The sequence below is a fragment of the Lontra canadensis genome, unplaced genomic scaffold, assembly GCF_010015895.1.
Source record: "Lontra canadensis isolate GAN:19392208 unplaced genomic scaffold, GSC_riverotter_1.0 scaffold6, whole genome shotgun sequence".
Taxonomy (NCBI): Eukaryota; Metazoa; Chordata; class Mammalia; order Carnivora; family Mustelidae; genus Lontra; species Lontra canadensis.
The window spans coordinates 32,795,094-32,822,413 of record NW_022631000.1 but is presented as its reverse complement, the minus strand read 5'-3'; the positions used below and the strand labels follow the sequence as shown (position 1 = coordinate 32,822,413).

General features: G+C 35.1%; 1 protein-coding gene across 2 annotated transcripts in view; it reads left to right on the top strand.

The window, feature by feature from the left end:
- The window catches only part of GPR149 (G protein-coupled receptor 149), a 63,192-nt gene extending 37,498 nt beyond the window's left edge, over positions 1-25,694 (top strand). For both annotated transcript variants that reach the window (XM_032852553.1, XM_032852552.1), the window contains exon 4: positions 24,734-25,694. In XM_032852553.1, the coding sequence (XP_032708444.1) occupies positions 24,734-25,306 (573 nt within the window). In that variant the 3' untranslated portion in view covers positions 25,307-25,694. The remainder of the gene's footprint in view (positions 1-24,733) is intronic.
- The last annotated feature ends 1,626 nt before the right edge of the window (positions 25,695-27,320 follow it).

The window sequence follows — 27,320 nt, the reverse complement described above, 5'->3', positions numbered from 1 at the left end:
ACACTGTTAGTTTTACTTCCTGATAGAGCTTTGCATTTTTATCCCAGTAACTAATCCCTATACACATGGCTTCATCCTGACCTGTATAACATATATAAGGAGGAGCAATTTGAGGAGAAAGAATTGATTTATAAAAGCACAAAGCTACTATCAAAGCACTTTTAAAAACTTTGTAACAGAAGAAATTAGTCTCTAAGAAAATTGAAGATTTAACTACACAACTTCTTTATAAACAATGAAAATACCATTATGGGTTTTGTGAGCAAAGCCTCTTCTAGCAACTAAAGGTTGAATTAAGGAGTAAACAATAAAAAAAAGAAAGGTTTTTACACTTTCCATAATCAGAGATATGAATATATAAAAAATTCATAACTCATCTTTTACAATTTTTGTTTGGATTGCCTGCCACTACATGAGCAAATATAATTTGATTCATATTAACTTTCAGATTAAGATCTGTTCAGCATTTTTAAAAATTAACATTCTGGCACATCTAGTCCTCTGGTGAAAATAATGTCCTAGTTTCAAGTTGACAAAATAGCCTAAAGGTATTTTGTACAGGAATTTATACAGATTTAATACTGACAAAGATGTCCTGGGATGTGCTTTGATGATGGCATTAAATAGAATTCAATGGGGAGAAAAAAAACTTTGAAAAAGATGAAAGTCATTTGAAAAAATACAATATTTACACAATGTCATATTTTGGCACGGAACTATTGAAGACAGATGTTCTCAAAACATTTAAGGTTTTTTGAGGTAATGTTTCCTACGTAACACAAGTAAAACTGCATATTAACACAGATAGTGTGCCCTTACTAGGAAAAGGAAAGGAAGCAAGCAATATTAAAAAGCGACTCTTGGGTGAACATTTGGATTAAAATTTCATATTGAATATTTCCTAAGGAGCACAGGATATTGGAATTTCTAGAAACAAACCTCTATCAGAAGCTGCTCTGCAGCTAGTTCTAACTATTTATCTTTAGACTGTATCACAACACGTAGACTTGGAAGGCTAGCCAGAGAGAACAAGGCTATTAAGTGGCTCTGCAAGAACATTCTGTTAGAAAGGATGGGCGGGTTGTTGGAAGTGCCAGTAAGTTTGCTCAGCCCATTCCAAGAGTGTGATGACTAAAACCTGCATCCCCAATGATGGAATCACAAAAGCAAGAGACCAGACCAACAGTCAGCCGCTTTTCAATCTTTTCCTACTTCCTAAGATTTGCCAAGAATAGTTTCACTTATTAAATCATGCCCCTGAGGTATATACACTAATTCAAACAAATTTGACATGTCTGTGTTCTTCTCCTTTGGTATTTGACCAGATCTGGTTTGAGTCAAAGCAACTCTTCTATTTCTGAGTATTGTGAAGGCCTGTAGTCCTTGCCCCAAACACTTGCCATCTGGGGATTCCTGGAGAACGTTAAGACTTGTGTGAGCCACTTTAGATATGTGGTGAAGCTCTCAAAGAGCTCATACTGTTTTTTGCAGGGGGAAGCATAATTTTTTAAAACTGATAAGGTAAAAACTCTAATTAGGAGATTTTCTGTAGCAGGTCCCCCCCCCACTCCTCTATTAAACATAAATATTAAAACTGCTTCTTCCCTTTTCATTCATTCATTTGATAAATATTTGTTTAGGGCCAAGTGCCAGGCATTGTCTTAGGCACTGAGAATGCAGCAATGAATAGACATCTACCTCTTTTCATGGCATATTATTGTTACTTAAAGTCCACATGTCATACTGGCACAGAAGAGCTAAGGTCGATGCCTGAAAAAAGGAGTCCCGAGGGAAGCAGGAAAGAATATGGAATTGTGGAACCAAGCTATGCATATTCTCTTTAGGCCTTTGGAATACAAGAAGGTAGAAGGCAGGATGAACTTTATCTCTTGTTCTCATCATATCTATTCCTAAAACATACAGTAATCATATTTCCTTGAACAGCAACAACAACAACAAAAATCTGATTACCACTTATGACAAAAAGCCATTCATGGCAAGAAAGGCTTTTTCAAACTAAAACTGTCAGATAAAACCCAGCTATTTGATCAAAGCATTTGGCAATCAGTGTTGAAAGCTCGTGGGTTTCTTTTAAAATTTTCCAGGGGCTTTTCACTGTGGCTTTCATCCACCACTGTCCTTGTATTGGGCCCTGAGAGGAGAGAGCATATATGTTCATCTTTGCATTGACCCATTTGTGATGGCTTGATTCTCCACCTTGTATTCCCTACCTCTCCAGGCATCAACAAATTTCTCAGTCCTTAGCCTGCCTGACATGTCAGTAACATGTGACACTGTTGTACCTCTCTTCTACTCTTTCCTTGATTTCCATTACATTTTACATTTCTGATTATTCTCCTACCACTTTGGCTTACTCCCTGGACCCCCTTATGATCTCCCCTATCTCTGTCCATTCTTTAAATGTTCATGTTCCTCAGGATCCTCTTCTCATTTCACACACACTCCTGATTCAATTGCATCTCCAATATATACCCAAACATATACTCAAATATATATTCCAGGTCAAATCTTTCCTGAGCCTATGCCCCAATATCCAAACTCCTGCTGAATTTCTCTAGTTGGACACACCACAGGCACCTCAATTTTATCTTTCTTAACATTAGACTCCTGATCTTCTCCTGATCCCCCTATGCCATTCCTCTAAACCTGCTTCTCCTTTGTGTTCCCTCTCTCTGGAAATAACACCATCACTCAGATACTTGGTCAACATTCCTGACTCCTTTTTTCTGTCACAACTCATATCAAATGAGTCACCAAATCCTATGTTCTAAATATGTCTTGCTAGTCCCATGTCTCACCATAGCCACTGTCTTTCCCAATTTAAATCACCATTCTCTCTCAATGGACTCTTTACTAGTCCTCCTGCCTCTGGGTTTGAACACTTCCAATCTACCTTACTCACTATCGTTTAGAATAAATTTGCAAAAATGTAATTTTCATCATATCAGAACCTGTTTAGAACACTTTGGTGGCTCCTTTTTCATTCAAATCAGGGTTGAAAATCCTTAATGTGGCCTAAGTGGTTGGTTCCTGTGGCTTCATTTCCTCTCAACCTCCTCTTGAAATCTTTGCTCCAGTCTTCCAGGTATTAATAATTTTACTTCCTTAATGATGCCATGCTTTTTTGCCCCCATCAGACCCCTGCACTCTCTATTCAAGTCCCTCTTAGAGGATTCTTCAAAGATTCTCTAGTACTGTGTATTATTAAGTGGTCTCATGTCAATGCTTCTCCAGTGGAATGTCTCTAAATAAGGCTGTATTCCTGCTGTGATTTCTTAATACTGACTGACCCTGAGACAAGCATTCATACAGGTTATGTGGAACTTGAATATTATATCTTTTGGAGGACACATCTTTTTTTTAAGTATACAAATTATGAATATAAATTAGGTATGAAAATGAATTTATATTTAGAACAAGAAAAGAAATTACAATAAATGTACTAGTGCCTTGGAGATTGAGGTATCTGTCTTTCTTCTGAGATCTCTTTAGGCCACTTCCCAGATACACTTACCCAGAAATGCCTTCTGATGGCAGCTTGACTTACTCACCCCTCCAGAAGACTACAGCTTCCAACAATAATCAGCACTTGAATTAGCACATGCTTGTGAGTGGCTCTGGAATTTTTAGCTTCACGATAAATTTGTGTCTTCCTGTCTCCTATTTTAATATTTTTAAGTGGTCTTTAGGTATTCCACTTAGTACAAATTCCCATTTGATTTTTTAGTTATAATTGGGAAATTGGAGAATATATGCATGTAGCAAGATACTTCTTAATGTCCTTTTCTGTTTTTTAAATTTTGTTTATTTGTCAAAGATAGAGAGAGAGAGAGAGAGCACAAGCAAGGTAAGCTCTCTCCTGAGCAAGGAGTCCAATGTGGGTGGGACTCAATTCCAGAACCCTGGGATCACGACCTGAGCCAAAGGCAGCCACTTAACCAACTGAGCCACCTAGTAACCCCCTTAATGTCCTTTTCTTAATGTCTGTAAATTAACCAGGAAATTATTTATTCTGTGTGACACCACAGCTTCTAGTATCTTCCTAAGTCAATGGTTCCCAAATCTGGTTATTTAAAACCATCATCTGGAGAATCCTTTACAAATACAAATTCTTGGTTCCAGTTCTAAACTTACTGAATTAGAATCTCCCATGGAGAGGCCAAAAATCTGTATTTTTAACAAGTTCTTCTGGTGATTCTTATGTGATCAGTTCAGCACCAATCTCTGAGCGGAATTTGAGAACAGCTGGTTCAAAGAACTGAGCAAGCTAGGTTGCAGGACTGATTCATTGAAGTGCAAATAGTCTCAATCTATGGATTTAATTTTCTTCAAATATTTTTATAATATAAAGAATCATTGGATCTAAGAACCTGGATGGCCTATTGCAGATTCCTAGAACTGCCACATTAGGACAGCCAACTTGTTCTGAAACGTTCATAATTAGTGACAGACTGATAGGGAAGAGGAAGTAAAACACTATTCACTGCCCCAAATTAAAAAAAAAAATTAAAAAAAAAAAAGACTAGAGCATCACCAGTTTTCATCCTGTGAGGTTAAAACATCTATTTGTGCATGTGGTTGTCCCATCCACTACACAAATAACTAACGTGAATTAAAACCAGGGGCCCCCGGGTGGCTCAGTTAGTTGGGTGTCTACCCTCAGCTCAGGTCATGATCCCAGGATCCAGGGATCGAGTCCCTCATCGGGCTCTCTGCTCAGCAGGGAGCCTGCTTCTCCCTCTGTCTCTGCTGCTCCCCCTGCTTGTGTTTTCTCATGCTTGCTCTCTCTCCCTTTCTCACATAAATAAAGTCTTTTTAAAAAATTAAATGAAAATCCAGAAAAAAATAAATGTAAACATCTTAGTAATTCCACCACTTAAAAAACACTATCTTGCATGTTACAAACATGTCAATCTTATTAGGACAAGGACTTTTACCTATTCCTGATATTGTTTTACATATGTATATTACCCTCTCCCCAGAAACAAGAAAGACTAGCCAAATATGCTATTTTTACTTGCACTGGACTTACCTCCTCTGAAGGCAGGGGTTAATTTCCAGAGTGTGCATATGGGTGATGTTCCATGCATAAATGCATCTTTAACATTCTCCTTTTTGGAGATCCAATGATATCACTAAGGTTTTTAGTTGATCTTTTCTAAAGAACCTTTGTAATAATGTTTTTAAAAAGAATTGCTTTAGTATTTGCTGTGTGGGATGGGAAGATTTTGGAGACCTTGCCTTCTAAATCAGTCTTAGAAAACAATTTCCACATGTCATGTTCTATTGCTTTGTAAGTAGTGAGGAGAAAGAAAATTTGAGTGTGAGAAGAAAGAATAGAGCAGTCTTTTTATACTCCTTTGAGTTTAAGGTTTGAAATTTTACTTTGTATTTCTTCAAAAGAGCAATGAGTTGCATTAGGTTTTGTCTTAAGAATAATGACTTTATTGTTTTTATAAAAATAACATGCTCACTATTTTTCAAATTCAAGCAAGTACAGAAAAGAAGAGAGAGGCAATTAACTTATAATCATACCACCCAGAAAGAACCACAGCTCTCTAGGCATATACATGGAGAGAAGTATAATGGATGGATACATGGATGGAAGGAAGGTTGGTCATTTTATATCCCCAGTCCCGGAATAGTGTCTGGCTCATATCAGTTACTCAATAAAAAATATAATGAATGAATGGATTATATAATTTTTTTAAGAGCCACACTGGCCAGATTAGAATCTCATATCTACTATTTAGTAACTGTTTGACCTTAAAAAAAGTACTGAGGGGCGTCTGGGTGACTCAGTTGGTTGAGCATCCGACTCCTGATTTTGGCTCAGATCATGATCTCATGGTCATGAGATCAAACCCCAAGATGAGCTCCACCACGTGTGGAAACTGCTTGAGATCCCCTCTCTTCCGCTCCCTCTGCCCCTCTCCCACTTGCATAGGCATGAGCTCTCACCCTCTAACATAAATCAATATTTTTAAAAATATAAAGGTACTGAATACTTCAGTCAACTCATCTATAAAGTCAGGATGATAATACTACTAACCTCCACCAAGAACATTAAATAAAACTGGACTGTGTGTTTGTTTGTATACATACATATACAATGAGAAAACATACAATGTCTAATAGAATTTGATGTCACTGCCTTGATTCATGTTAAAGTGCCACCAGTTTTACCCATATTGCTTTTGCAACATCAGTGAACATGTCAAAACAGTGAAAATGTCAAAGCTTTAGTATTAGTATTACAATGAAAAATATTTTGACTATATAGAATCCCTCATTTTGAGAACTTCTGTTTCAAACCACCTCTTGGCAAAATGGAATCTATAGCTAGAATTCTCAGGGTATTTTCAAGTCCTTTTCTTCCTGTACAGCTGCTTATAGAAGTGTGTCATCATTTATTTCTGTTTGTGATCACTATCTTCAGAAGCTTACACATGAGGCTGAATCTTTTATTTGGTTGCTGCTTGAATCTGTGGCTCTTCTATGATACAAAGATTTTATTATTAGATGAGATTCCGTGATTGGACTACATGCATTCTACTACCTTTATCCATAAGTACATTTGGGTTTTGTAATTAATTAAAAACCACTGTTGTTTGTTGTTGTTGTTGTTGTTGTTGTTGTTGTTTTGCTATTAAGCTTGAGACTTCTCTTCCAGTGAATAGACTTTGCCTCAACTGGGATTTAGTCAGGGGAGCAGAACCACTATGAGTGCTATGGAGTAAGAGACTTATTTAGAGTTGAGGGAAAAGGTGGGGAAGTAAAGGTCTGGAAGAGAAGTTGGAGAATCAGAGATGGGAGTTACCAATCAGTCATAGTTTGAGAAGCCAAGTATGTCTAGCCACCAATGTAGGAACAGGAAGGGGGAATCTGTGCAGAGGTCTATGAAAAACTGCTGCCTATAAATAAACCACGACTTCAGTGAGTCCACAGCCAAGCACCTGGGGGTGAATGTGTGGCCACTATTGGTCAACAGTGCCAGTAGTCAGGAAGAAAAGCTAGATGTGGAGCAGGGTGTGTATCTGCCTGTGAAAAGAGCTCCAGATGGTTATATCCACTGCCTTGTTTCTACCTTCCAAATACTGAGCAAGCTCCTATCTTGGCCAATTCTAACCTGGAAGCATATAAGGAAGGGTATTTTTGAAAAAGTAATTTTCAGCTTACTACAGTCACAGAGCACAAACCACCAGAGTCTAATGGCATGTATTGTCTTTTTTTAAAGGTATAAATATTAGCCTTACCAAATGGTCTTCCACCTAAGATATATAAAAACTTTCTACAGAATTTTGCCCCTATTTTGCAAAAAAAAGTTGCAAAAACTAGAAGAAAATCCTTTTAATTTAGATAACTCATAATATTCATATAAGCTATATAGAGTTGAATGATTCTTTTTTCAAAAGGATTAGAATTCTTAAAATTATAATCATATGGAAGTCATCCTTTAGTTAATTTGCTGTAACTTAGGGACTGTTTGGTGCATACTCTTCAGATATCATTTCAATTACAAAAATAAGCTCTAATGTATTATTTTATCATCAGAGAAAACTGTAAGTTATTATACATACACATGTAATACACACATACACAAATCCATATTTTTACGTATATATAATCACACACACTCACACATGCAAAATTCTATGTGGTCTTTTACCTCTGTCTAGTGTTCAACAAATGTTTCCCATGATTGGAGATTTAAATCAGAATTATATAAGCATTGTTAAACCCTCCTTACAGGTTTCTTTCTAGACATTGGTATATAAACTTCTTCATTTTCTTTCTTGTTATTTTATCTTCCTATACCAGACATTTTTATTGTACAGAGTGCATTGTGGCTTAAATTTCATATATTCTGAAAGCAAAGAACATGTTCCATCAGCAATGGTGCTTGATTGATTTTTTTAAAAAAGAGGGTCTTTTAAAAGGCCTGGATCTATAATTTCTTTTGGCAAGTTTTTAAAGTAAATTTTGTGATCTTAATTTCTTTCAGAAGAGCATCTCTACTTCCATAATTTTCAAGGAACAGAAGTGCTTTCTTTGAGGCTAACTGCTAAAATAGAGTCACAGAATATTGAAATGTAAAGAGACAAGAGATACTTTGGTGTTCATCTGCCCAACTACCCCTTTATATAGATAATGAACTAAAAGCCTATAGTGAGTACACTATTTGTCTAGGGTCACACAGCTATTTATTAAGTGGCAGAACAAGTGCTGTACTTCAGGGTATCCTGATCAGTCAGATGCTCTTTTAAAAAAACACAATTATTGAGGGATATTTTACATATCATATCATTCTTCCATTTCAGTATGCAATCGGAAGATCTCTAGTAAACTTACAAAGTTGTGCAATCACCATAAATCGTTTTAGAATATTTTCATCACATCAGTTAGATCTCACATGCCTATTTACCCATAGTCTATCACCACTCCCTGTCCCAGGATACCTCTAATCTCTATCTACACATATTTGTTTTTTGTTTGTTTGATTTTTACTATATTATGCTGTCTGATAAAAATATTTTTGTCTTCTATAGTTTTATGAATACCATCAACATGGATTCTAACACCCTTTCTAGAGTATAGTAATCTTACCAAAAACGGTGTATTTATCCTTTGAAACTGTCTTAAAAATGAAAACAGGTTTCTCTTTCCTGACTTAATTCTGGTCAATGAAATGTAAAACAAATTTTTCATGCAACCATTTTTAGTAGGATATTTCTAATTGGCACCACGTCCATTTGAACAAATGCATATTAAGATAAGAAAAACTTCTATTTCTTAGGATTCATTTATTCCTGATAAAATTTCATTTTTTTTCTAATTAGAATCAATGTGTGCTTCCTTTCAAGCTACAGCTCATTCTTTTTGTTAGAAAAGCCAAAAGAATTGGAAACACATGGAAATAAATTTGGACATATCACATCTGAGTTTAAATGCCATCATGAGAGATAAGAGGTTTTAGTTTCTATTAGACCAGAGAATAGAAAAACCTATCCACTAATCCCAAGAGCAACAACATATTTAAATTCAAAATTCTCACAGGATTTCTTGTAGGCTGTGATGGTTGTGCTCATGGGCTCAGATAAAGCCAAGAAGTATGAACTGAAAATATGAGAATACCAATTTCCATAAATAAAAAACAATGATACATTCATTTCAGAACCTTACATTATGTCCATAAGATTAATGTAAAATGAAGACTGATACTGAAACTTAATCATTTTTCATCAGAATGTTTTACCAATTGAAATAAGTGCCATTCGAATAAGGCATTAGAATATATTAAAGATATTAAAAAAGATAAAACTTTGTTTTTCATTCTGTTCATCTATAAAGTTGGCTTTTGGGGGGTTTCTGTCGTTCCTTTAACTGAAATTGAATTCTCTCCTCTACTTCTGTAAATTGCTAACATGATAAAATCTATTTACTCATGAAATCATGTAGTTTTAGAATTATAAGGAGCCATAGATATATATTTTTTAATTTATTTTTATTCAAATTCAATTAATTAACATATAATGTATTATTGGTTTCAGAGGCAGAGGTCAGTGATTCATCAGTCTTATATAATACTCAGTACTCCTCACATCATATGCCCTCCTTAATGTCCATCATCCAGTTACCCCATCCCTCCCATCCTTCTCCCCTCCAGCAACCCTCAATTTGTTTCCTATGACTAACAGTCTCTTATGGTTTGTCTCGGTCTCTGATTTTGTCTTGTTTTATTGTAAGAAGCCTTACAGATTGTATGTCCTTTGCTCCTCAAAAAGCATAATCCACGGACCAGCAGCCTCAGCATCATCTGAGAGCTTTTATTAAATGCAGAATCTCAGACCACCAAGTACCTACTGAATCTGAATCTGCATTTGCACACAAATTTTTAACTTTGATGGAATTTATTTTATCAATTTTCCTCTTATAGATCATACTTTTGGTATCAAGTCTAAGAACTCTTTGCTTAGCCTTAGATCTCAAGGATTTTTTTCCTATGTTCTTAATAAAACTTTTACAGTTTTACATTGAAGACTGTGATCCATTTTGAGGTAATTTTTGAATAAAATATGAAACTTAGTTCTAGGGTTTTTGTTTGCCTATGAATATCCAATTGCTCCAACACCATTTGATGAAAAGGCTATCTTTCCTCTATTGAATTGTTTTTGCACATTTGTCTAAAAGCAGTTGGGCATATTTGTGTGGGTCTTCTATTCTGGGTTCTATTATTTATCTCTCCACCAAGAGCATAGTCTTGATTATCATAGCTTTACTGAAGTTAGGTAGACTGAATACTCCCACTATATTCATTTTTCCAAAATAAGTTTACCATTCTAGTTCATTAGCCCTTTCATACAGATTTTTGAATAATCATGTCTATATCTGCAAAAAAAAATCTTGATGGGATTTTAAAGGTATTACATTTCAATGTAGAAAGAACGGACATCTTTACTATGTTGAGTCCTCTAGTCCATGTACATAATATGTCTCTCCATTTCCTTCAGGTAGATTCTAGCTTATACGTCCTATACAGGTCTTATTAGACTTATACCCAAGTATTTCACTTTTCTGAGCAATTGTAAATGGTACTGTATCTTTTATTTTGATGTCCTTATGTTCATTGCTACTATAGAGAAATACAGTGTTTAACTTGTAGGTAATTATGATTAGTTCATTTGTTAGTTCTAGGAATTTTTGTATTCTTCGAAAATATCTAAATAGACCAATCATGTCATTTGCAGTTTTAGTTCTTCCTTTCTGATCTACCCTTGATTTCCTTTTCTTGACTATTGCACTGGTTAGAAGTTCCAGCAATATGTTGAATAGGAGTGGTAAGAACTGACATCTACTTTTGTTCTTGATCTTTAGGGAAAGCAGACTCTCACCATTAAATATGTTAGTTGGAAGGTTTTTATAGATGTTCTTTATCAGAGTGAGAAATTTACTCTCTATTGTTACTTTTATCATGAGTGGATGTTGAATTTTGTCAAGTCCTTTTTCTATATCAATTGATATAATCATGTGATTTTTCTTCTTTAGCCTATTAATATGGTGGATCACATCAGCTTATTTCTGAATATTGAAATTAGCCTTGAAGTTCTGGAAAAAACCCGACTGAAGCATGGACTACAGCTCTTCCAATTGACTGCTGAATTCCAGTTGCTAATATTTGTTAAGGATATTTGAATCTTAATTAACAAGTAATATAGATCTGTAGTTTTTTGGTTTTGTCTTTGTTTTTGTTTTTGTTCGTACTGTCTAGTTTTACTTACCTTTGTAAAGTGAATTGAGAAGTGTTCTTTCTTTTATTTTCAGGAAGAGATTGTGTAGAATTTATATTAATTCTCCTTTAAATGTTGGGCAGATTTTTCCAGTAAAACCATCTGGACCTGGTGATTTCTTTTTGAGAGTTTTAAAATTATGAGTTCAATTACCTAATAGTTATAGGGCTATTCAAATGATCTATTTCATATCTGATATATTGTTAGAGTTTGTGTTTTATAAGGAATTGGTCCATTTCTTCTTCTAAGTTGTCAAATTTAAATGTGCACAGTTGTTTGTAGTAATCCTTTATCTTCAACACAGACTGTGGTGATGTCCAATTTCATTCCCAATAGGTAATTTGTGTCTTCTTTTTTTCACTCTTGCTAAAGGTTTGCCAATTTTATTAATCTGTTAAAAAAAACACACAGTTCTTTGCTTCACTGATTTTTCTCTATTGCTTTGTTTTCAATTTCACTGATTTCTGCTCTCATCCTGATGATTTCTTCCCTTATTCTTGCTTGAATTTTATTTTGCTCTTTTTTTTCTAGATTATTAAAGCAGGAACTTACATTATTGACTTGAGACCGTTCCTCTTTTCTAATGTATGCATTTAGTGCCTTAAATTTCCCTTTCAGCATTGCTTTAGATGTATCTCACAAATTGTGATAGGTTGTATTTTAATTTTCATTCAATGTGTTTTTTTAATTTCCTTTAAGACTTTCTTTCTGACTCATGGATTATTTAAAAGTGTCTTTACTTTCTGGGCTTAGAGATTTTCCTTTTATCTCTCTATTATTTATTTCTACCTTGAATCCACTGTGGCTAGAGGATACATTCTGTATAATTTTCATTGTTTTAAATTTATTGAGATTTATTTTATGTCCCAGATATGATCCATCGTGGTATATGTTCCATGGAAATAATCTGTATTCTGCTCTTGTTGTATAGTTTTCTACAAATAAAAGCATTTCTTTCTATAAAATTTTCTATAAATGTTGATTAGATCATGTTAGTTGATGGTATTTTTCTATATCCTTGCTGAATTTCTGTTTAGCTGTTCTATTAATTATTAAAAGAAGGGTAGAGATGTCCCTAGCTGTAATTGTGAACTTGACTATCTCTCCTTTCAGTTTTGTCAGTTTGCTTTATGGATTTTGCAGCTTTGTTGTTCGGTGTATACACACCGTCCTCTTGGTAGACTGATCTATTACTAAAATAATCCTCCCTGTCTCTTGTAATATTCTTTCTTGGAAGTCTATTTTATCTGATAATAATATGCCAGTTCTGATTCCCTTTGATTGATATTTGCATGCTATATCTTTTTTCATCTTTTAACTTTCAGCCTGCCTATAGCATTATATTTGGAGTGAATTTCTTGTAGACAGTATGTAGTTGTCATTTTTTTTTTAAGATTTTATTTATTTATTTGACAGGGAGAGAGAGAGAGATCACAAGTAGGCAGAAAGGCAGATGGAGAGAGGGGGAAGCAGGCTCCCGGCTGAGCAGAGAGGCAGATGTGGGGCCCGATCCCAGGACCCTGAGATCATGTCCCGCCCGAGCCGAAGGCAGAGGCTTAACCCACTGAGCCACCCAGGCGCCCCTAGTTGTCATGTTTTTAACCTCTTCTGCTAATCTCTGGCTTTTATTTAGCATATTTAGGCCATTAGGGTAAAATACTGCAGAGGAATATGCTGCCTGATTAGGAGATGAAGACTGCAAAAGTAGAATTACATTATGTACATTCTCCTAAGCTCTTTATGTCAATTACTGATACTAGATACTAACACTGGAAATCTCAAAGACATCATGGATTTCTCTCTCTTACTCACCTCCTAATCATACCTAACAGCTAATACTTATGGAGCACTTGTGTGAAACACTCAGCTAATCATTTTACATCTATTAATTCAGTTATTCTTTATATTTTAGAAATGAGAAACCGAGACTTAGAGGTAAGGATTATAGCAATAGTGACTGAACTGAGTTCTATGGCAGCTGTATGTGATTCAACAGCAATACTTTGCCATGACCCTCCCCACTCTCAAATTTTGCCTCTGCAACTATCTCAGAGTCCATCCCACATTTGCCATTTCTACTATCAGTACTGAAACTCAGATTCCCTTTCCTTTTGCACACAATGATTGTAAAAACCTGCTAACGGGTCTCCCTGACACCATGGTCCACTTCCTCCAATCCATCTTTCACAGGGCTCCCCATTATCTTCTTAGACTTTAAATGGGATAGTAGAAAACATGTGGAATCTGAGCTGAGTTTAAATCACAGTTCAAAACTTAACTTTGTTTATAACCTAAGCAAGTTGGTTAAGTTTTCCAGACCTCAATTTGCTTACTATAAAAGGGAAATAATTTTACCTCCCTTATAGATTATTGTATTAAATTAGATTTCACATGTAAAGTGCCAAGTGTACTGCCTACACATAGAGGACTTCCATATATCTTAATTTATTTCCTTTCCATAAATGTGAAAACAAAAATCACATTTACCTCTTGCCCATGGAATATAATCAAAACTCATTATACTGGTGTACAGGGTTCTTGGCCCTCGGCCCAACCTCTATTTCTAGTCTCATTTACTTGTACTATGTCATTCCCTCCAAATTCCATTTGCCTTTGCTCTTACTATTCCCTCATCCTGGAATACATTTTCCTTACTTTCTGCCTACTGAAATCATCTTCTAAAACCCTATTTAGAAAATATTTTCTCAAGTATCTTCTTTAAATATTCCTTTCAGGGGCACCTGGGTGGCTCAGTTGGTCGAGTGTCTGCCTTTGGCTCAGGTCATGATCCCAGGGTCCTGGGATCAAGCCCTGCATCAGGCTCCCTGCCCACTGGGAAGCCTGATTCTCCTTCTCCTACTCCCCCTGCTTATGTTCCCTCTCTCACTGTGTTTCTCTCTGTCAAATAAATAATATTTAAAAATAAATACATACATACATACTCACATACATACATACACCTTTCACTTCCTAGTGTGAATAATTAATCCCACTTCTCCTTTGTTTCCACAGGACATTGTGGGTTCTAGGTGGATTAGGAGAATGAGGTATATTATTCATATTTTATCACAAACATTATGCCTTGAAGTAGGAGAATGGCTAAGAGCAGGGGGTTTGAGACAGATAATCCTGGATTTGGATTGGACTATTGCATTACCTACTTAAATCCTCATGACTCAATTATGTCATCTATAAAATTGGGATAATGATTATCTCTATTTTATTTTTTTAAATTTTTTTAGAGGTTTTTTTTTTAAGATTATTTATTTATATGACCTGAGCCAAAGGCAGAGGCTTAATGACTGAGCCACCCAGGTGCACCTTTATTTTTTTTTTAATATTTTATTTATTTATTTGACAGAGAGCGAGAGATCACAAGTAGGCAGAAAGGCAGGCGGCGGGGGAGGGGGGGAGCAGGCTCCCTGCTGAGCAGAGGCTTAACCCACTGAGCCACCCAGGTGCCCCAACTGTCTCTATTGTATAAGGTTGATATGAAAATCAAGTAAGAAAATATATATAAAGTACTTAGTAAGAAGTCTGACATATGGCTTGTGTTTAGCAGAATCAGTAATTATTTATGATGAATATCAATCTTAAATTTGTTACTCAGTTGTGAAACATTTCATTTAAAAAAAGCTTAATTTACAGTTTGAAGATCTGTGAGGATTAAATGGGATATGTGTTAAAACACCTAGCACTTTCTATGATACATGGTGCCCTTTATAAAGGCCCTCATTTTCTTGCCCTTATTCTCTTTTAATTGAGTAATTCATGTGTCCTCCTTATTCTAGTGTACTAAACATTTAAATAAAGGTGGCAAGATGACACAAGGAATATTTTAGATGTTGAATATATGAAATATTGCAGTCATAGTTTTAAGTAATGTTCCAAAAATATTATTAAAACCAGTTTATTGTTTTTCTCATAAAGTTCTCATTCTCCCTGCTGTTTTTGTTCATTTATTTTTAGTGTCTTTATCTCTTTTCCCCTAACCATCTTAGATGGTCTGTTTGACTTACTTTCTCGAGTCTGTACTTTAAGAAGCCTAAAAGTCACCTAAATAACCTAAAGATCATCTATATGATTTTAATTTAGATTAAAATTGTCAGTCACTTAGATTATTCATGAGTTAGTGATAGAATTCTGGCTTTCAGGGCAAAAAAACCTTTGATCTATTCTTGACTAAAGCAGATTTATTTTAAAGTGACAAAATGGTACATTGGAAAAGAGCACTTAACTGGGCATGAAGATACCTGTCCTACTACTATTACTTGCATAACCCTGGGAAACCCTTCACCTCTCTGGGTGTCAATTCTCCCTTTATAAAATGAGAAATCAGAACTCTGTAGTTTCTGGTAAGCGCTATGATTTTACGTGTTATAATATGTCTTTCTTAAGTTGAGTGATTCAGATAACACAATACCTCACCTTGTTAGGAGAGAAATTTGGAGCAACTCTTTTATATTATAATTTCACCCTGAATTCACCTAGAGGCTTATAGTGAAGAAATAAAAAGTTCAATATGCCCAAGGTCAGTTAAGTCTGAATCAATTACCAGAGCAGATTATTTGTGCTAATGTGTTTACAGGGCATGCTCTCTCCTTCTGAAGCATTTGCGAGGTTTACAGACTGCTTTTCATTTCCAAATAAAAAAAGCTCCCAGCCACCTACGCTCAGGAGTACAGCAATAATGGATTATCATTATTCCTGACAGCATATGCTAATTCATATACTTTTAAACGGGAAGAAAGCAGAGACTATGAAATGACTAGTTTTATGCTCTCTGAATCTTATCATTTTTTTATCATGAAGTAAATGTTCACACACAATTGGGTCCCATAATATTCTATTTTGTTTTTATAAAAAGGGTATGTTCTAATATCACCTTCTTCTGATGTATTTGTAATTATCATTTATTATATAGGGCTGTTAAAATATAAAAAAATAAATTTTAAACAGCAATACTTTTGAAGGATGATCTTATTTTTTCTGCTTTAGGAAGTTAAAATACAGAATCTAAAAAAATCTACAAGGTCAATGTTGCAGATTCATTCATTCATGCACATATTTATTCATTTAATAAGTATTTTTTGAGGGCCCACCATGTGTCAGGCACTGGTATAGATGGTAGAGAAAATAAAGACCCACAAGGAAATGTTCCTTTTCCTGGAGGAGATTACATTCTATGTGGACTAGACAAAAATGCCATGCAGTTGTGGTCTCCAGAAGAAAACTGGCAGTTGCAGAACTTTGCAAATGTTTCATTATGTGTTTGCACAAAACTCTGTATTAATTTCCTAGGGCTGCTGTAACAAATTACTGCAAACTTAAGATAGTTTAAACAACAGAAATCTATGTCTCATATTTCTGGAGGCTAGAAGTTCAAAGTCAAGGTATCAGTGCAGCCATCCTTTCTTGGTTTACAATAGAATAACTCTAAATGCTGTCTCCTCCTTCACATAGCTATCTTCCCTCTATGTGAGTTTGTGTCCAAATTTCTCTTTTCTTAAAAGGACACTGGTTGGGGCGCCTGGGTGGCTCAGTGGGTTAAGCCTCTGCCTTCAGCTCAGGTCATGATCTCAGGGACCTGGGATTGAGCCCCACATCGGGCTTCTGCTTAGCAGAAGGCCTGCTCACTCCCCTGTCCCCCGCCTACTGGTGATATTTCTCTGTCAAATAAATAAATTAAATTAAAAAAAAAAAAAAGGACACTGGTCACTGGATTAGGGCCCACCCATATCCACTATGACCTCATTTTAGTTTATGTGTGAAAAGACCCTATTTCCAAATAACATCATATTCACAAGATACAAGTGGACATAAGTTTTGGAGGGGACATGCTAGTCAACCCAGTACAAAGATGAAGACAAATTAAATCAATAATAACAGGGTTTTTGTTTTTTATCTCCTCACAATTAATATTAATTTTCATTTAAGATTTAGTGCCTTTTACTTTTAGTCTCATTTTGAAATGATTCTTCAACTTTTTGAACGGCTTTCAAATCTGTGGACTATGTGGTTTGTAACTCAAATTACATAGTATTTTTTTCTAAAGTGGGATTCTTTATTGGAACTTAATGTATACATTGACAGATTGCTTGACCCAAATGTTTATAATAGTTTTTGCAGCAAAATTAGTGAGGAGCAAAATTAGTAACTCATCACTGACCCTGGTCACTTTATTTTGTCTGCTTAGGACAAGATGATCCTTTCCCTTTCTGAAAATTTAAAATATTTATTTTTCTTGTCAAAAGTGCTGTTTGCTACCCTTTAAAAAATTCAAACAGAAAATAAACTGTATCCCAATTGGGACTCTTATTCTAAACAATCAAACTATTAGGGCAAAATTTTGAGACAGTACCCTGCACACACCTTGTCTCCTCACTTCTAACCTAAAAACAGCACAAACCCCAAATGCAGCACAAACTCCAAACTGACTACCAAACTGAACTTTGAGCAATCATCATAGGCAACACACACTCAGTACCCTACTCCACACCCTGGATGCCCTTCTAATAATATTTTGCACTCTCTGCCTTCTCTATTACCTAATAAACTTCCATATGCAAAATCATCAACATCATCAAACAATTTAGATATATAAACCATTAAAGATGAAGTCCTCCCCACATCTACTTTCAGTGGAAATAATTGTTTGGAATGTAGCCATTCAAATCTTTTCTGTGCCTAGAATACATACGTGTGCTGTGTGTCTATATATCTTTTATTCCTACACATGTATAATTTGCTGAGTCATTTTCTGGTAGATGTTTTTCTACAAGAAAATTGGTTCATACTTTACATATTGCTTTGCAACTTGCTATTATCACTCAAAATGTATTGAAATTATTTTACCCAGGCAGAATTTATAGCTTTACTTCATTCTTTCAAGAAAGTTTTCGAGTACATTTAGGTTATTTCTATTTGGGGACTTACAACAGTGCTGAAATAAACAATATGTGTGTTGCTATTTGGTGGTAGAACTGACTCACAGAAATAGGATTGCTGGTAAGTATATGTAGTTTTATTTTATAATCAAATACAATCAAGATGTACTCTAAAGATGGCATCTATCATTTTATTCATTTCTCTCACTATTTTTTTTTTTTGTGGAGGGTAATCTGAGATGCTAAAAATGACCCATTGTTTCTACTTATATTTTTTTGATTATTGGTGAAATCAAGTATGTTTTTGTATGTTTATTCTCCACTTGTAGTTCTTCCTTTAATTGCTTTGCCCACTTCTTTTTTTCTCCTGGGATGTTTATCTCACTGATTTGGAGAAACTCTCTATGTAACTATTAAACTTTGCCTATGTATGCTGCAAATATTTTCTCCTGGGATGCCATTTGTTTTTTATCTTTGCTTTCTGCATACATGTTTACATAGATATTTTCAGTTTTTCTGCAATCAAATCTGTCCCTCTTTTGTCACTTCTGCTTTTCATTCAAGATTTGTAAAGGTCTCCTTCATACAGCATTTTATAAAAGCATTATTAAGACTCAAGAAATTATTTTTGCTTATAACATGAAAAAGAATCCAGTTGAGTTTTGTAATGGAAAGCCATTTGATTCCTTTCTTATTTTGAAATGCCATCTTTGTGATAGACTATATTTTGTTTCTTGACTGCTTAACTTATTATATCTTGCAATTAACAATCTGTATTAATTACTATAGCTTCATATCATGTTTGTAAATCTACCTTATTAGTTTACTTCCAAAATTTCTTGGTTATACATTTACTCTTGGTTATAAATCTGCAGATAAATCTTAGGAAGAACTTTTCATGTTCTAAAGTAAAATTTCCTTGGTATTCTATTAAGTTTTTTATTTAAATTGTATTAAATCAATACAATAAAATAAATTCCCATATTTACAATAGAATTTTTCCATGTGGAAATATTGTTTCTTTTGTCTCCTATTTATTCAGGATTTCTCTAACTATAGTTTTTTTTTCATATTTTCTCACACATTTCTATAATTTTGTTACTATTTTGAATGGGATCTTTTTAAAATATATTTTTTTAACTGATAACTGCTATTGATGTTTTAACATTTACCTACAACTTAGCTACCCTACAAAACTCCCAAATTAGTTCTTTTTTAGAGTCCCTTCTCTAGAATTTCAAAGCATACAATATTTTCACATGAAAATTATGATAACTTTTTTTATTTGACAGACAGATATCACAAATAGGCAGAGAGGCAGGCAGAGGAGGGGGGAAGCAGGCTCCCTGCTGAGCAGAGATCCCAATTTGGGGCTCCATCCCAGGACACTGAGATCATGACCCGAGCTGAAGGCAGAGGCATAACCCACTGAGCCACCCAGGTGCCCCTAAAATTATGATAATTTTATTTTTCCTGCTCAGTATTTCTTGACTGTTATCTAGCTAGGACCTCTAGAACAATGCTAAATAACTGCACTGATATCAAGTATTTCTTTTCATCTATAAAAATTGAGCCCTACCTAGGTCTCCTTTTCCCTCACTCCACCTAGGGTAAGTACACTTATTCCATATTCTTATAATTCTCCAGCCTGGATATATTGTAGTATGAGTCACATGGAAATGCAATTGTTTATGAGCTTGGTATTTGTGTATTCTGTGAACCCAAGATATGACAACATCTTCATTCCGTTGTTATAAACCTACCAGCTAACCCAGTCCTAATACTGGAGGTTCAGTTAGTCTGTTCTCTTGCTTCCCATCTCTCTCCATTTTAGTCTGCCCTCCATATCCTTCCTAAAAGAGGTGGAAATTCTGTTGATTTTACACAAATTGTTAGATATCTCCCTGAATCTTTATCCTTTTACTTCTCCCTTCATTCAAGCTCTCATTTTCCCTCATCTGGAGGAATGTTCCTTTAACTTAAACAATAGATCTCTCTGAAAGAAAAAAAAATCTATGATCCTACTGTCAAATCAAATTCTTATGTTTTTGCTTTAAAATAATCAATATTTTGTAAAACTCCTTACATTTATAGTTCTTACACAAATCTAAAACCAAAACAAATTTATACATTAAATATTTTCATAACCAGTAACATTAAAACTGCTAAATTGGCTTAAAGTGACAGTACCATTTTGCTGAAATTAACATGTCAATTTTGGATTAATAGTGCAAAGAAGTATGCTCAGACCTGCTTCTTTTTTTTTTAATAATTTATTTTTTATTTTTTTATAAACATATAATGTATTATTAGCCCCAGGGGTACAGGTCTGTGAATCACCAGGTTTACACACTTCACAGCACTCACCATAGCACATACCCTCCCCAATGTCCATAACCCCACCACCCGCTCCCTACCCCCGCCCCGGAAACCCTCAATTTGTTTTGTGAGATTGAGTCTCATGGTTTGTCTCCCTCCCAATCCCATCTTGTTTCATTTATTCTTTTCCTACCCTCCAAACCCCCCACATTGCATCACCACTTCTGCATAGCAGGGAAATCATATGATAGTTGTCTTTCTCCAATTGACTTATTTTGCTAAGCATAATACCCTCTAGTTCCATCCACGTCGTAGCAAATGGCAGGATTTCATTTCTTCTGATGGCTGCATAGTACTCCATTTTGCACATATATATCACATCTTCTTTATCCATTCATCTGTTGATGGACATCTAGGTTCTTTCCATAGTTTGGCTATTGTGGACATTGCTGCTATAAACATTCGGGTGCATGTGGCCCTTCGGACCACTATGTTTGTATCTTTAGGGTAAATACCCAGTAGTGCAATTGCTGGGTCATAGGGTAGTTCTATTTTCAACTTTTTGAGGAACCTCCATGCTGTTTTCCAGAGTGGTTGCACCAGCTTGCATTCCCACCAACAGTGTAGGTTTTTTTTTCTTTCTTTCTTTCTCTGCATTCTCGCCAGCATCAGATCTGCTTCTATATAATCTGTCTCTGTGTTCTTACTTCTGTGACTGTCAAATGGAGTCTATCCCTTTGAATAAGAATGTTATGCAGTGTAATTTAAAAAAAAAAAACGGTTTATTTATTTGAGAGAGAGAGCCCAGACCCAGGTGCATGCAAGTGGGGGAGGAGCAGAGGGAGGGACTCTTTAAGCACACACCCTGCAGAGCATGGAGCCCAACATGGGGCTCTGGGGCTTGATCTCACAACCCATGAGATCATGACCTGAGCCAAAACTGAGTCTGACATTTAACCGACTAAGCCGCCCATGTGTCCCTCACAGTTTAATTTTGATAACTCAAGACTTTGTGTACAATTTCAGAATAACAGACTTCATACTTAGCTAAACTCTGGTGCTATGCAATTCTCAAATGCCAGTTTTAATGAGATGTCATTTGATAACTCAGTAAAGCTTTTTTGTTCATTTAAGTTAGCATGAGAGCTATTGAAATCTGCATTATGTGGATGTATAAAATCAGATGCAAAAAAAATCACATTTGCTTTTATATTAACTCTTCATCAGTGATGCAAGTTGGTACAGATAAAGATATGGTCATATTACTGATGCTCTAGTGAAGGTTCTTTTAAAATAGACATGCCAGTACTGCTGAGCACACTGTCTGATAACTCAGTTTTCTCCATTCAATTTTCTTTTTTAAACTAGTATATTCCATAGGACTTTGTTTACACAGTATACCATGTCAAAGAGAAAATAATTTTTTAAGCACTGAGTTGGGGTTGTTTTTTCTTCCTGCAGTAAAGTATGATTTAAGGAAGTCCAGCTTTCATATTACTAGCTCTCAGAATGAAGGATGTTATTTTTATAATTCACATTATTAAATGACAAATTTTCTAAGTAATATCTCAGTCCATTTTTATTTTAAAAAACTGAAATTTCTGCCTTTGATAAAATTTTCTCTCAAGATGGAAAGTCTTTAATTTGGCTCTTCCACTCATGACTTATCATTCACAAAGCAAAGCTTTTAAAACTGCAAATCTTTTCTTAAGATCAATTTCAAATGCCAACCTGTATGAAATCTCTTTACCAAAAGTGGTCATTCCTGGACTCCACAGAGCTTTGTTCCTATCTCTACTAAAATAGTTGGAACTCAATTTTTTTTTCTTTCTTATATGCTTTTGTCACCCAACTATATCTGTGGGGTCTTTGAATGAAGAAATAGTATATTTATCTGTATACCCAATGCAAGTTCAGAATCTTGCACAAACAGTACTTACTCCTTATCCATGGGGAATACATTCCAAGACTCCCAATGGATGTCTGAAACCACTGTTAGTACCAAACCCAATACATAATATGTGTTTTTTTCTATACAGACATACCTATGATAAAGTTTAATTCATAAATTAGGCACAGTAAGAGATGAACAGAAATAACTAATAATGAAATGGAACAATTCTAACAGTATATGAGGTTTGTGAATGTGTTATGTCTCTCTCAAAACATCTTATTATACTATATTCATTCCCTTCTTCTTGTGATGATGTGAGATGATAAAATACTTAACATGATGAGATGAAGTGAGGTGAATGACATAAGCACTATGACACAGTGTTAGGCTACTACTGATCTTCTGATCATAGGGCAGAAGGAGGATCGTCAGCTTTCAGATCGCAGTTGACTATGGGTAACTGAAATTGTGAAAAGTGAAACTTCTGATAGGAAGGACTACTTCAATACTAAGCAAATGTTTAATGAAAGCATAAATAAAAAATAAATGAAGGCCATTTCCCCTTTGCCGAAAAGCTGTTACCACTCAAACAATGCTTTGGTACAGTAATGAACCTAAGTATTGCTCCTGTCTTTTCTGCTTCAGTCGCACATATGAAGTTGGTGAAGTTCTTTGTCTCAGTAGAAGGGTAAACTGAAATTTACAGTGTAAGTTTTCAAAAGTTTTCAGCCCTTTAGGGTACAAGGCCCTAAACTTAGGTTCTTAGGACCCTTTATGGATAAAGAGGATTCAAGACTTCTCCATAGAGAATAACTAAAAAAGACTAGTAACATGTCTTGTACACCCTAGACTATATTTTTCACTGTCCCTAAAAATCAAAGAATTAGGCATGAAGGCACCCAAATGAATCTCATGATAAATCCTCCCTTAAAATTTTCTCTTAGTAGAAGAGAATCCAAATTGTAGTCCTGGGCTTCCTAAAGCCACACTTAGGTCCAGATACAAAATGCTCAAGGCAAATAGGGTGACCAGCTATCCTGCTTTTTCTGGAACTGGGAATTTTCCTGAGATGCAAGAATTTCAGTGCTAAAGCTGTCATAGTTACAGGCAAACAGAAAGGCTGATCATCCGAAATTGGCAAAATACCATGAACCCTCATGCCAATTCCTCTATAAAGACACATTTAAGGCAATCCAGTTGGTAAGTCAGCTTTTTAGATTATCGGCGCATGTATGGAAAGTGTTAACCATCTTCCTTCCCCTTCTTTTTCTGGACTACAACATTTCTTTAATTAGGGATTGCAAACCTTACAATGCAACAGAATCACTTGTTTAAAATAGACTGCTAGAACCCACCCCCAAAGTTTCTAATTCAGTACGTCTGGATAGGGCTCAAAAAAATCTGCATTTCTTACAAGCTACCAGGTAATGCTGATGATGTTAGTCCGGGGATCTAGCTTTGAGAGCACTGCTCAGGAAGTTTGGTACCTTCTGAGACTCACATGTAATCAAAAAAGAAAACAAGTCAACTGGAAGTATGAAGATATGAATCAATAATATAAAACACAGGCTATTGTAAGAGTCTGTTTTCTTTCATTTCTTAAACACTTATCAGTGGCAAGTACAGATTTTTAAAAATCTTAACATACAAAGTTTTAAATACAATATAAAAGTTTCTAACCTTCAAGAAAGTTTTTGCAGAGATGTGGGAGAGTTCTCTATTATTAGATTTACTTTAATGACTGTGATTTCTCCATGGAAAAGTGAGCACAGTGTAGCACTGTTCTGGGGACATTTGGTTCCTCTTCTGAATGCTCAAACCTAACAGCTGAATAATACTTTATACTTAATTTGAATCACAGTTTCACAATTATCATTCTCTGTGACATACTAAACAGGAAAAAAAGCGCATTTGATAACACAGTCTGCATTTCTTTCAACCTATGCAAACTTTTTAATGTAACAAAACTATAAAAGCAATTTCAGATTATATATATGCATTCAATTTTATGTCCATATTCTGCCTTTGGAAGCACTGACTGCTGCCCCCCAACAATACACAAATTTTGCCATAAGCTACAGGAATACGTCCTTTATCTTCAAAGAAACGTTCCTGACTGCCCTCATTTAGATATTATATTTGACCTAGGAGAAACTGAGCTATAGTGTTTTGATGGTAGAATTTAAATATCACTGATAAAGGTTTCTAGGGAAATGGGTCTGAAATAGAAAAAACTCTATCATATTGATGAATAAAATAAATTTCTAAATGTCCTAATTCCAGAAACTAGTTTTCAGTAGTAACGATTTTGTTTTTGTCCCCAGCGTTCTGGTGGTGCCCTTGCCATTCCCTTGTGTGCATTCCAGGGGACTGTGTCTCTTCAAGCACCTACGGGGAAAACCCTCTCTCTTTCTACCTATGAGGTAAGTGCAGAAGGACAAAAAATAACCCCAGCCTCTAAGAAAATAGAAGTCTATCGATCCAAAAGTGTTGGCCATGAACCAAACTCAGAAGATTCTCCCTCCACATTTGCGGACACCAGTGTGAAAATACACTTGGAAGTTCTTGAAATTTGTGATAATGAGGAAGCCTTGGACACTGTGTCAATCATTAGCAACATCAGCCAGTCCTCTACACAGGTCAGATCTCCATCCCTACGCTACTCACGGAAAGAAAACAGATTTGTTTCTTGTGATTTAGGGGAAACAGCCTCATACTCTCTCTTTTTACCCACGAGTAATCCCGATGCTGATATCAACATCTCCATTCCGGACACTGTTGAAGCACATAGGCAGAACAGTAAAAGGCAGCATCAAGAGAAGGATGGCTACCAGGAGGAAATCCAGTTGTTAAATAAAGCTTACAGAAAAAGAGAGGAAGAAAGCAAGGGTAACTAGTGATCATTTGGTCTAAAAAAGGCAAGAACGGGTCTGCAAGTTCAAACTGCTGACCTAACACTTTTGTTCCGAGGCTATTTGATTTCCTTTATTACTTGTTGGTTTATATAAGCATTACAGATTTAGTAGTTAACTGTTTTTAGGGTAAGCAGCTGGAACTAGTATAAACACTTAAGTGCTTTTGATGTATTACCTGTAGATCACACACTGTGGTAATTAAAAATTTGTTTCTTATCTGATTCCTAAAGCTGTTTTCTAGATTAAATATCAGCCTCATTTACTAATGTTTTTGCCTGTTTGTCATCCTCAGAGTAAACAGAAAATTGCATAAATTCAATGAATATATTGTTCACATGCTCATGTTTCAACATGTAAGGCTAGCCTTTATTGCGAGGGGTAAGAAGATATTTTGGGAATGGAAAAATGTAGCAAAACTCTGTGTTGTATTTAAAGAGAATTGTCTACATGTGCCTAGCAAATTAAGCTTATTACAGTTACTGCTTTAGCTTTATACCCATGTTTAAGAAATATATTTTCATGTAAAATGGCAAACTAGCTAGCTTCCAACTTTGAAACATGCATGCCCATAGTCTGTAAATAGTAGTTTCCTTCAAAAAGTACAAACTGCTTACTAAATGTTTTTCTTCTTTTCTCTCTTAAATGTAAGTATTTTCCTTTCATCTTTCCATTATGTCAAGATTCCCTTGAAACAAAATGTTGTATGTTACAAGTGGAATTAGTAGTCCATAACTCAAACATTATTGGAAAAGGTTATAAATGTGCACATTATCATTTCTAGAATTGTTTTATTTGAATGGATATGGGGGAAAAGCTCTGCCAGATTAAATTTTGTTAGGTATGCTCAATTAGATTAACAAAGTTCTGGGTAAAGTTGAGGAAACCCACTACGTAAAAAAATAAAAATGTGTTTCTAAAGCTGCAGATTTGGCAAACTTTTTTAGCCATTCTTGAAGTATAGAAAATTTTCATACAAATATTATTCTAATTTTAGGTGCTTTTCAGTTTTTTTCCTCAAAGACATGTATATCTCAAACAAATTCAATATATTTTATTACATGAGTGTAAGGTATACATTTTGGCACTAATTTTAAAATGTGTTACATTGGAAAAATGCAAGAATCACCTTATCAGATTATTAGTAATGTATATTTCAAAAATTTTGAAGTGATTTTACTTCAAAATGCTTTATTCTGATCTTTCTTCAAACATACAGTAAATGTATTACTTAAATGTTTACTTTCCAAAGTTATTGAGTTGACATTTTACATGGTATTTGACTGTGCACCGCCACACCTCACTCACATATCTTATTTACTATTTACAGAGTGAGTGAATTATATTTTTAAATGATTAATTTGGGTTTATATTTTATTATACTGAATCAGAATTCTAAATTACTTTATATGGACTTTCAGATTGTTTCAACTTCAGAAGACTATTTTTTTTTGCCATCAAGAACTCATTTTCAAAGTAATTATTTCAGTGGACTTTATGTCTCTTTTACTCTCTCAATATCTCCTCTTCTAAACTTGGGAAGCAAAGGTAATGCCATTAGTAGAGTTTGTAAAGCAAGCCTCAAATAATGTCTAATGTATAAATTCAAAATCAAATATGTTATTACAAATATATTTTATTTAAAATGCCTTTTTATATCCCTAAAATTGAGGGCTATTTTATTTCTTTAAAAGATTTATTAATTTTAGAGAGAGAGCGTGGGAGAGGGGGAGAGGGAGAGAGATAATCCTGAAGGAGACTCCCCACTGGCCCAGAGCCCAACTCTGCGGTGAACTGGGCTCAATCCTAGGAACCTAAGATCATGACCTGAGCCGAAATCAAGAGCCAGCTGCTTATCCAACTGAGCCACCCAGGCGCCCCTTAATGGAGAGCTATTTTAACAGAATGACAAATGACCAGATCAATCAAATTATAAATTAATGGCACTGAATGCCTGTTATAAAAACAGAAGTTGAATATTCTAATAATGCTTTGTAAA